At 47.7% G+C, this 12097-nt stretch overlaps 1 protein-coding gene across 2 annotated transcripts in view; it reads right to left on the reverse strand.

The window, feature by feature from the left end:
* Positions 1 to 3109: 3109 nt before the first annotated feature.
* The window catches only part of SRGAP2 (SLIT-ROBO Rho GTPase activating protein 2), a 330724-nt gene continuing 321736 nt past the window's right edge, over positions 3110 to 12097 (reverse strand). The window contains exons 22-24 of one of the 2 annotated variants that reach the window (XM_023730300.1): positions 9271 to 9309; positions 8733 to 9057; positions 3110 to 6431 (exon numbers count right to left, since the gene is read on the reverse strand). In XM_023730300.1, the coding sequence (XP_023586068.1) occupies positions 6048 to 6431; positions 8733 to 9057; positions 9271 to 9309 (748 nt within the window). In that variant the 3' untranslated portion in view covers positions 3110 to 6047. Of the gene's footprint in view, positions 6432 to 8732; positions 9058 to 9147; positions 11872 to 12097 lie in introns of those variants that run through there. The other variant, XM_023730301.1, reaches the window with a different exon arrangement.

Below are 12097 nucleotides of genomic sequence, written 5' to 3' on the forward strand. Positions count from 1 at the left end.
AAGGGGAAGGATTACGGAAAGGGTGGGTGTGTGTAGGGGGGGGGTTGTAAGAGCAGTGTGTCCTTGCTGTGTTCAGTCACAATAGGAAGGGCTGAGTGAGGAGGTCACAGGATGGCTCCTAGTCACCTTCAGGAGTCAGCTCTCACCAGGCGCTTTCGAGGGGATGAAGGGAACAAATACTCCACGCAGACCTGGAGCTTCTCCCCAAGCAGTGGAGAAGGAGCTGTGGGAGTGGCATCCAGGCCGCTGAAGGACACCGGCCCACATGCCACCACACAGTCCTTCCTAGTCTGTAAAAATGAGTATTTCATCACTCGTCTGACTTTTCAAACCTCCTACGCACCATTCTCTCCTACACTTTCAGCTAAAGACTTTCTCTTAAACTTCACAGAAAAAAAAAGAAGCAATCAAATGGGAACTCCCTCATTTTCTCACCCTCTCATCCACTGACTGTCTTGTATCTGTATTCATACCTGCCTTCCCTTCTAGGAGGCTGAAGGAAATGCCTCTTCTCCTGGCCATGGCCAAGCCTTCCACTCACTCTCCTGAAAGTTCCTTCTTCCTGTTCTAGTGGATCCTCATCCTTCCCGTGTCTCAACGCCGCCCATCTTAAAACCAAAACCCAAACCTGGTCCTTCGACGCCTCTTGCTGCTCCCCACTCAAAGCAACACTTGAATGAGTTGACACTAGTTAGGGACTTCCCTTCTTCTCTTCCTATTTGCTGCCCAGCCTACTCCAATCAGACTCATTTCCCTTCTGCTCAAAGTGCTCTTGTCCAAATCACCAAACAATTACTTTTCTATAGCAGCTTCATCTCATTCCACTGGCATTCAACAGTAGATCCTTACCTCCTTGTTGAAATATGGCCTTCTCTTGGATTCTGTGCTCTTGGAGTCACGGACCTCCCTACCACGCTGTCTTCTTTGCTGGCTCCTTCTCCTTTGCTAGATTTCTAACTGCTAGAGCCTTCTCTTTTTTCCATCTACATGTTCTTCCCAGAAATTTAATAGTTTGAATACATTATAATGTAATAGCTCCTGAATTTATTTTCAGGTATGATCTCTCCCTAAAACTCCAGATTCATATGTTTAAGAGTCTACTTGATATTTCTACTTGGATGTCTAGTAGACATCCCTACTCCATCATGCCAAGCAGGATTCTTGATTTCCCACACGACTCCCTTCCCCACAGCGGCCTTTCCTGATACAGGCACCATCTTACCACCCTGTTTCGTTTTCTGAGTACCACTTATTTTGCTTATTTGTCTTTCTAGTGTATAACATGGAGCCCTGGTGGTGTAATGGTTAAGAGCTTGGCTGCTAACCAAAAAGTCAGCAGTTCAAATCCACCAGCTGCTCCTTGGAAACCCTATGTGTAGTTCTACTCTGTCCTACACAGCCGCTATGAGTTGGAATCGACTTGATGGCAATGGGTTTGTTTTTTTCCTTTTTCTTTTGGTTTTAGCGTGTAAAATGGCTAGAATGAAAGCTCTATGACTCGTATTTCCTGCTCTACACTGTGGGACAGTGCCTGGCACAGAGAGAAGCTTACTGTTTATTGACTGACTAAATGAATGAGTCTTCGGAATATGTAAAATGGCAAGATTGCTAACTCCTGAGTAAAAGGAAACCTCATATACCTATGGATATAAACATTTAGATTAGATAATCTTAAAGACCATTTCCTAAACTCACACCCATCCTTTTCTGGTTTCTATCTGGATAGAACGGCCTATGTTTTGACTGCACTCATTGTCAACTGGGACTCCGAGTGGTGCAAACAGTTAATATGCTCACTGTTATCCAAAAAGTTGCTGATTCGATTCCATCAAGAGGTACCTCGGAAGGAAAGCCTGGTGGTCTACTTCTGAAAAATCAGCCGTTGAAAACCTTATAGAGCACAGTTCCACTCTGACACACATGGGGTTGCCATGAGTTGGAGTCAACTCAAAGGCAACTAGTTTTTTTTCCATTGTCACTAGTTTCCATCAAAATAGATGAGCTGAATTAAGAGGACCCTAAAAGAACAGCCCACCTTTGCCCTGGGTTCTTTGGAAAGACTTTGATCCTCTGCTTATAGCATAACTGGCTCCATCTCACAGCTACTCTGGGGTGCTCCTGGCCACCCCCACTCTCCTTGTCACCGACACTCAAGGAGTGTGAACTCACATTCCACAGGGTGGCAGAAGAGCCTCAGTTTCGACTTACCCAAGGCCAAGGGTCCAGCTAGAGAAGCTATACCCTCAGGACATAGCTGTAGCACTACAGTGGGGGAGGGAGAAGAGATGACAAAGCTAAGCCAAGGATATAAAGTGTCCAGTCTAGGCCTGGGAGTAGGGTTCCTTGTATCACCATTGATCAACTGCAGTGGGCACTCCCTGGGTTGTGAGAGATTTGATCCATCTTCAGGAACTTGTGGTATTAAAATAAGTCCACTAAAAATAAGTGTGGGCCCCGGGGGCTCTGGGAAGCATTCTAAGTTGTCTCCTTTGAAAAACTTCACCCCTGAACTTAGGCTCTGCTGGAATCAAAAGCTAAAGGAGAAAAAGCATCTCCTGTATCCTTCCTGCACCCCCCAAAATTCAACACCAACAGCACAGGCATACTGGTCAGCTCTTCTCCCACAGGCAGGGGGCTGCCAAGAGCAGAATGACTCAGGGCTTTTGTTGTGGAAGAAATAAAACCTTCACGCACCCTTGGTTGTGGCTAGCAAGGCTTCCAAGGAACTCCTTAGCCCCTCTCCTCCAAGCAGGGACATCTGACTACAGATGGAAATGAAAACAGTTCTTACGGAAAACAGGGAAGGTGGATTCTGTGAGGGAGATGGTTCTCATGGCAACAGACTGCCCAATGGGGAGCCAGAAGACTGCCTACAAATCCTCTCAGGTTCCACACACAGGCTAAATAGCAATGCTAGGGAGGGAGGGGGAAAGTCTATTTCCTAAATGCAACTCTCAGTTTTGGCGGGGGAGGGAGAAGGCTCCTGAAGTCACCTCATTTCTCCTTCTGTTGTCAGGTAAGGTTCTGTTAGCATGGACGAATCAAAATCCCTCCTAGGCAGCAGGACTCCTGGCTCAGAGATTTCAGGGAGTGGGGAAGAGATATGAACTGCAGCATGGAAACCTAAAAATGTATTTTATTTTGAAGTTGTGCTTTGGATTTTCCCCAATCCAACATCTGTTGAGTGACAGTCTTAGGTTCATACAAAGCATCTCCAAGCATACATACAATATTCCAGTTATCAACACTATTTTAAAGAATATACCATTTTACACAAACGTGACATACAAGTCAGACGCCACAACATTGCAATTCCCTGGAAGATCTAATTTCTCTTCTGAACATTAAGTACGTATACACCAGCCCTTCCAGCGGTCTGTTCATCTTGTTGCTGGCGTCATCTCTCCTCTTCTCCTTGGGGAGGAACCAGGGCGCCCTGAGGAGGTTGGCTGAGACCAGTGTTTCCAGTTTACAGGCTGCTGGCTGCAAACTCCTGTTTTCCAAATGAGGATGCTGGCAGCCCCACCCCACCTCTCTCCCAGAAAGACTGACCCTTCAGAGTTCACACCAGGAAGAGGATCCGTGCCACGAGAGGCAGAGCAGGGCTCTTTGATGCATCACGCTGGTTTAGGCAGACATAACCGAGGAAGCCTGGTCTCCCTAGGCCCTGGGTGGCCAGCTCCTTTTGGCTTTTTGGTGTAAAATCACAGTGTGCAACCTCAATTCCAGTTGATTGCAATGAGCTCTGCCAAGAAGGACTCTCTTCCTGTGGGTCCCTAGTCCTCTCGACAGGACCATCTCACAGGTGTCAACAGCACCAGAGATGGGGAAGACAACTCGGCTCCCAGGGTCGGGAGCTAAGACTTGGTTTAGTAGGTGACCACTCACACACTGTTCAGTTCATGATGCAAATAAGCAGATGCACACTGACCAAGGGGATGGTGAACACAAGTCATGTACAAGGATGAAACAGAAATAAGGCAGGAAGCAACAGAATAGGTCCAAAACTTTGTCATTAAGAAAGCTTTGCCTTTACTTTCTCAGAGGTGAGTGTACTGGAGAGGGGACAAGGGCAAGTATGGGTACCAATTTGATCAGTTGGATTAAGAGGAATGTAAAGTGAAGGGTGGGGTTTCATTTTTGGCCAAGGAAACAGGTCCTTGGGTATGAAAGTCCCCTGTTGGCTCAGGACCTGTGTAAGCCCAGGTGACAGAGCAGGACAGGCCACTAAACAGCAACAAAACCCAAGAATTCAAAGGACTGTGGGTTGCCTCTTACAGGCTGACTCATTGTACTACAAAAGTCTTTAGTTCTCCCTTCTAGCTCTTGGAATTTTTCCCCTGGAACAACTGTTACAGAATATCCTTCTAATTAGTGATTTCCCACAAAGCAACTCTTTTTCTTCATACAGAATGGAAAATCCACCATCTTCCATAGATCCAACTACCAACTTCAAAAGGTTGGTCTAAAATTATCTTCTAGGCCAAAGAGAAGAAAATTCAGATTTTCCTCCCTAACGGCAACCCATCATCTCTCGCGAAGTATAGAAAGCATTGAGGCTTAAAGCACAGTTTTAAAACTAGAAAACATAAGAGTTTCAGCTTTAACTCAAGTAGCTGTCTGAGACCCATGAGCCTAGGATGTAAATGTCTCCAGCCTGGTACTCCTGGCATAGCAGGGGCGGGGACTAGTGGGCACCAGGTTTGGAGACTGCATTAGAGCAGACAAGGGTATCATTTTCTCCTTTGGGAGGGGAATCAGAAAAAAGGCCAAAATATACAGCAACCAATATTTTATTTACTTCAGATTCTGGCCTTAGGAAGACTTAGAGCTGTGGAGTCCAACTCCCTTAGTTGTTCTTGTTAGACAGGGACAGTGTCTCTCTCTTTAATCAAACTCCAGCTCTCTAAGCCCTCTTGGTCCCTGAAGAGAGACCTTGTATAATAATCAAACTTAGGGCTAAATATAGAACAAGTGTTCACTAGGACAATTTTTGGGTTAGCAAAGCTGATTTTTTTGTTTTTAATATATACATAGGATAATGAATTTTATGTTTTAAGTGCCTAAAAAAGTAGGAAGAGGAAGGACCCATTTCTTACCTTTTTCAAACCTGCCATATATATAATAAAACTCTTTTAAGATTCTTTACCCTAAAAGGAACCAGCTATAAAACTGTCTTATACAGGAAAATGTCTTAAATGGAAAATGGTCCATCAGAGACGAAGATAAGAACCCGAGAAATGTCTGTACATTCAGAAAAACGTTAGAAGCTCCTTAATAAGAGTGGGTTGTACTTCCAAAGGATGGAAGGGAGGAGAGCAAAAGCAAACACCAATGACCAATACACACCAATAGAAAGAAGACAGATTACAGGACTGAGTCCCATCCTGCTAAACTCAATACGATGGAGAGATTTCAAAGGCTAGGCTCTCTGGCCCAGACAGAACAAGGATGTAATGGAAACAGAGACCCCTGGTGGCTCCTGTGTGAACTGCCACAATAACTTACAAAGAGACTGGTCTAGAACCAGGAGAGGCTACACATGCCAGAGACTAGAAAAACCTACAAGTGTAAGTGTGTGTGTGTGTGTGTGTGTGTGTGTGTGTAAGACAAAGAATGGACTATCTATGATTCTCTATAGTCAGTACCCAAAACAAGACGCCACTGGGAGTTGGATGTCGGTAGCCAACCATCTGGTCACGCATCCCCTGTGGCTTGAGCCCACATCGTCATGGCTTGCCTTGCCAGATTTCACAGTGACCTGATAATGAAGAAGTCTATCTCCGACTAACCTAAGAATGGTACGTACTGGAGCTGGCTGGATTACGACGACTGGGGGAAGCAGAGGACGGGGGATGGGAAGGTAAGGTAGGGGCATTAACAAGGGCATCATTCTCAAGGTTTTGGGTGATGGGAGGCTAATTCCTGCAAGAACAACTTAGAATCTAATTTTCAACTGAAGTCCCCAAGCTAGTTAAATAGGAAGATTGTAATAACAGTCTTCAGTCCCTACAGTCCCCTTGTCTAGAACAATTAAATTATATCTATCAGACAGTACAAGACTTGTCAGTGGACTGTGGGGAAGCTGATGAATTGACAGCAGGGCTAGTGGCATTTGTTTTGGGGAAGACGGCAGGCTTGGGTCGGGTGGCTGGTGGTTTGACTGGGGCAGCCATCTTGACAGACTTGACAGGCCGGAAGGTGCAGGCGATGTCCCCAGCAGTGCTGGCGCTGCGCTGGAAGGCGGGCTCAGGGTCCTTGAGGAGCTGGGCGTGCAGGGGGCTGGAGGGCTCTGATGTGGGGGCCCCCACTGGGGAGGTTTTGAGGGGCTCCAAGGTGTCCAGAACCACGTCAGGAGTGTGCTTGACGCTGCTCTGCCGCTCCAGCTCCCGCAGCTCATTCAGGGCAGAGTTCATAGTTGCCTCAATGTCCTGCAACACAGGAGAAGGGAGGAGTTGAGGCCAATCCAGGGAAAGCCCCAAGGACTCTGTTTCAACAACCTAGGCCAAATCATGAAGATACCAACTGCAAGGAGATGTCCAGGTTATTTTAGTTGGTCACAGTCCTTGAACATACTAAATGCTCACAAGGTGGGGGCTGAGGGCATGAAGGATTTTCACTGTCATGAATTTTGTTTCAGAAAGAGTAGTGTTGTTGCGTGCTGTCGTGTCAATTCCGACTCATAGTGACCCAGTAGGACAGAGTAGAACTGCCCATAAGCTGTAATCTTCATAGGAGCAGATCCCAAGTCTTTTCTCCTATGGAGTGGCTGGTGGGTTCCAACTGCTAACATATCAGTTAGCAGCCAAGCACTTCAACCACTGCGCCACCAGGGCTCCTTAGAAAGAATAGTAGAGATATTTTTTACAAAAGAGTCCTCAGGCTGTAGAGCTACATACTGAAATATTTACGGATGGACAAAATGACATATAATCCAGTGGGGACAGGAAAGGTGGGAGGGAGCATACATGTGTACGAGTGGCCTGGAGTTCGGTAATGAGTATGTGGGTACTCACTATCCAACTCTCTCTACTTCTGTTTATGTTTGAAATTGCAATAAATACTTTTTTAAAAAGTAGTAGAGATGAAGTATGATCTTTTGTTCTCCAGGACCTGAGGGCCGAAGGTCAAAAGAGGTCAGTCCTTCCTCCTCAAGGGCTGAGGGAACGTTCCAGTACCCTGTCTCTGAAGATTCATCAGGACCTCTGCCCCCATCAACTCATGGGAGTGACCAATTTGGGGAAGCTGTTTTCTTCTACCCATCACCATGGCAGAGAGGGGATCACAGAGTGACCAGGAGGGGGAGCCAAAGCCCACACAGGTGAATCGCCCTCGGCAAGTCACAGTAGAATACTCCAGATCTGAGCAAACAGCAGTCCTAGCTCTGGGGCTCAAGGCAGAACCAAAGAACCTTTGTATGCAAGCCAGCTGTTTCCCAGAGAGACCTCCCAGCTCTCTCCCTTCCCTCCCCACAAATGTGTGTCTGGCACCCTATACCACCAGAAGACTCCTCTCTTGGGATTAGGCTGACACTGAAAGATTGTGTGTCCAAAGGTGAGACATGCTTTCTGTTGGCAGTGATTCAATCTCATTCATCCCTACAATGTTCTAAAACCTTAACAATGCTCAGGAAGAACTCCCTCTCCCTCCTCATTCCCACTCTGCAGCTATAGCCTGTCCCAGCTGTGTACATATTCGGACACTGCTATTAGCACCTGGCCAAAGAGGGAACTGAGAGGATTCTCACGGTGCAAGGCAGACTGCAGCCAAGAGCTTAAGTAAAGGGACAGAAATAGAAGGCTAGCAAAGCAAAACATCTCAGGCCCGTAGCTTAATACTGTGCTTGCCAGGTACACCTCCCGTAAGCAGAGCACCACCATTAAGCCCATAAAGACCATACCCAGCCTCTATTGTCCCCTAGGAGATGGGGTGAAGAGACTCTCAACTCAGTTGAGACATGAGGACTACAGTGAATGAGCCCTTTGTTCCTACCTGGTCTAATGAAAATTATAGAGTTGGGAGAGACGTCTGAATGAACTGCTTCGAGTGGCCCCGGTAGCCGGATTTTTAGAGGTGGGGTTGGATCTCTAACGTTTCATGGAAAACAGAGAGTCGTCAGTGAGGTGCATATATGGAAGAAAGAGCCTATAATCAGGCAACTCATCTCCACTGCATCGGAGACCTGGGTTGGACCCTTTTCTGCTACTCGAGCCCCCAGCAGCAGAGTATTTCTCAGCCTTCAAGATCAGGAGCAGATCGTTGATTGATCATCTACCCATCAGGGGCCCAGAGATCAACCTTGGGAAATGGGATGATGGGAAAAGCAGAGTGATGTAAAAATGTGGCCAGATCTACACCTAAGCCTCAACCCTCGGGCACTTCACTGAAGTCTACCAGGGTCTCAAGACCAAAAACTTGGGTTATAAGGATCTGAATGTATTCTATCAAAGTACTGTATTTATAACAACTGGCTTTAAAAATTATAACAGCCTTACAAATAGCCAGTGTGTGAGCAAGAAGCCTGAATTTATTCTGCCTCCAGGTTCTTCCTGGGGAGAGAACAGACAAATTGCAGGGAAAGCAGCTCCAGATGTCCAACAGTCCCTGACTCAGTTTATAATGTACAAAGCACCGTTTTGTCCCAGGTGCTGTGACACTTAGTGTAGGCTGCACTAAGCAGTAGTGACAACTGTAGACTCATGCTAGGTGTTCATCCAGGAGCCCCCACTTACCTGTGCAATGACCTCTGGGTCCACGGGCCGATGGTTATTGAAGCTTTTTGACCTTCCGGCTGTCACCGTCTTCCGGATCTGTGGACTGTCCAGCCGATTCTTCAGGGATGAGTGGCGGCTGATGGAGTTGAGGCTTCCGTGCCCACTGATGGAACACTTATCGGGCGCTTCCTTGGGGAGACTCTGGCTCATGATGGGCTGGGAGGATGGGCGGCAGCTGGCCCCCATCCCTGGGGAGGAGGAGTCCGTCAGGGAGCTGCTCAGCCCATGGCTGTCACTCCGAAATGTTTTCCGGATGTTCCCAGCTTCTGGCCGCTTCCTCTGCCTTCAATCACAAAGAGAAAGGGCGGTGTGATCTGGGAGCCCCGGCTCTGAGGAAGCGAGGACGAGTGAGACAGGGCCAGGTGGTTGGCACCCAAGACTTTCTGGAAGGACAGGGAGACAGAGCATGCTGCCTCCTTGGTCTCGCCTTCACTTGCTCTCTCCGTCTCTGCTCCCCTGCCACCCCCAATCTGGACAAAGGAGAACGGATACTTACTTGGTAGCTGTGAGTTTTGTGTTCTCAAGATGTAAGGTGCTGTCAGAAAAAATGTCTGATTAAGTGAAACTTTAACGGGAGAAAGACTCATGGAAAGGCCCCCTCCATGGCTGCTCTGAACAGAAGCCGAAGGTCCCAGGCGGAAGAAGGATTCTCACCATCACCAAGGAAGTGGAGGATTGATGGGAAGAAGAGTGGCGATTTTTCCCAATTTTAGCATGTCTCTTGGTCCAACTACAATAATCATTTTGGGCTCCAGTAAGAGGCTGTTGCTTATTCTGCAGACGTGGAACAGAATATTTTTAAAGAGGATTCAATGCTGCAGAGTTAGGGCCAAGTTTGTGCATTTTCTTGGGGTGAAAATACATCCTCATCCTACTACATTCTGAGTCATTGAGGACTGGGTTAAACCCTGGCTCTGGCACACTGTGATCACTTCAGACCACATAGGGCTCTTACATGGAACAACCTGGCCTTCCTTGGGGGGCCTCTAGTTATATGGCTGTTGCCTGCTGCTGAATAATTTCATTTTCTGTTGGCATCAGATTTTAATGAACCTAATCTAAGAAGCAATGGAACTTGTACTTCAGGACAGCAGCTGGGCATCTCTGATCTTGAATCTGCTAAGGGAGATTTGGGCTGAGGCAGGGGCTGAGGATGGAAAAAGCAAAGGAGTGGGGCTCTGAGGTGTTCTAAGACTGTCCTGATCCTGTTCATGGGAGAGGTCTTCCTCATTTCTCCATGCCTGGGGCCTGGCCTAGAACCTGGCCCAGAGCAGCTACTCCACAAACGTGCCTTCTCAGCAGTTTCCACTTTGTGAGCCAGCTGTCCTTGAGTGAAAAAGGATGTCCTCAGAGTCTTATAAGGCCTAGCGGAGATGACCCCACCTCTGCAGTCTTCCCAGGACCACTAACTCCAACCTCAGGCAGACTCCATCACTCCCTCCTTTGTTCTTTCAGAGCATCGATGGCACCTGTATGTATCCTATTGACCTTGCCAGACTGTGCGCTCTGAGACCACACACCACGTCTTATTCATCTCTGAATAATCAGCATTGGTCTTTGGCATACAATAGGTACTTAATAAATGTGTGGAACTAAAGGGAAATGTCACACCCTAATAACACTTTGCTAATTTCCTTTCCCACTTGAGGATGGCCGACTTGCAAAGCTAAAACTGCTGAGAAAGCACAGTGGTGGAGTGGCTGCTCTAGGCCCGGCCGGGGCAGGCCCTGGGGGTAGAAGATGAGGAAGAGTTCCTGCTTTCAGGGAGCTCTCAGTCTCGCAGGGATCTGAGCGTGGAGGGATAGATGCTACCACACAGGTACTCACAATGCTTTGGGAATACAGAATAAGGGCACCTAACTCAGCCCTGGGGAACTCAGGGGTGTCAGAAAGGCTTGCCCAAAGAGGTCTATCTGTGGCCTGAGTCTTGAAGGAGGAGAAGCAGTTGACCAGGGGAGGATTCAGCCTGTGTAGAGGCCCAGATGTGAGAGAACACGGTGCCTTCAGGAAACTGAAGGAATCTGGAGGGAGTGGAACGTGGGGGCAGGAGGTGAGGCTGAAAAGCAGAGTCACTTCTGCGGGCAAACGTGCCCAATGGCTGCTCTGCTGCTTTCCCGCCTACTCTCTGGGGTCTGAAGAGGCCACAGCAGAGGCTTGTCCTCCAAGAACCCCATAGCGAGAATCCTGACACCATCAAGCAAGGAGTTTATGGGAACTGCCTTGATTTTCCACCAGATGTTCATCTTTTGACTATTTCATCTATTGGTGTCTACAAGTCCTTTGTACAAATGGCATCGATTATATGATGGCTTAAAAATATGTACCTAACTAATTATCTAATTCTCCCTCCACCAATCCTGCCTTGGTTTCTGGGTTAATTACTGGCTTCTGATCTTGGGATTATAGGCTTATAATGAACACAGGATTGTAAGGAAGGGAAAAATGTGATTAGCCCACAGTTGCTCTTCACTAGCTCACCAGCCCAGCAGGGCAGTATGCTGGAGGGAAATAACTAAAGTCCTCCATCTTTTCTGACTGGCCTGACTTCAATGATAACTCCACTGAGTTAAGTGAGCTGAATAAGCGACTTCGCTAACTTGAGGGTGAAAAGGATGGAAAACAGCCACGTGCCCCAACCACACCCCCTGCTACCGCCTGGTTGGAAAAAAGCCAAGAGATCTGGGCGACCTGGTGTGGTTTAAAGACAACAAGCATCTTTTATTCTCCTTCCAGTTTCAGCGTCCAGAGGCTACGGTTAACAGGGTTTCCACGTGCAAATCGTTTCATTCCTCCAAAGCCAGAGGGGAATAAAAGCTGTACATCATCTCCAATCCATATTCATCAGGAGTGCCCTGGCGCTTGTCATCCCGCTGGCACGGGGCCAAGTTTCAGGGTCTGGCGGAAAGAGGTCTGTAGGCTTTGGGACTTGGTGTCTGGCCCCTTGAGATGAGATTAGTGCTCCAATAGCCTGAACGTCTCTAGGGGCAGCAGCACACAGGCTTGGAGTCCCTCTAGACGGCCAGATCGGGTGTGGGTGGAGTGAGAACCCCGGTGTTGCTAACAGCCACAAGGAAAGCTGGAGGTCAGAGTTCAGAGCCTGTGGAGAGGAGTGGGGATCTGCAAAGGGACTGGACAGGGCACAGTGATACACAGGGCTAAAGCAATAGGGGAAAAAAACAAAACAAAACAGGACAATTCTTTCTACTGGTGTGAAAGGGTAGAATAAAAGGGAGCTCGGGGTTAGGCAATGAGTAAGGAGTTCCCTAAAAAGCTTTCCCTGGGGGCACAGTGGTCTCCTTTCCTCCAGGAGTGGACGCAGGACA

Source organism: Trichechus manatus, unplaced genomic scaffold (genome assembly GCF_000243295.1).
Source record: "Trichechus manatus latirostris isolate Lorelei unplaced genomic scaffold, TriManLat1.0 scaffold00035, whole genome shotgun sequence".
Lineage (NCBI taxonomy): Eukaryota > Metazoa > Chordata > Mammalia > Sirenia > Trichechidae > Trichechus > Trichechus manatus.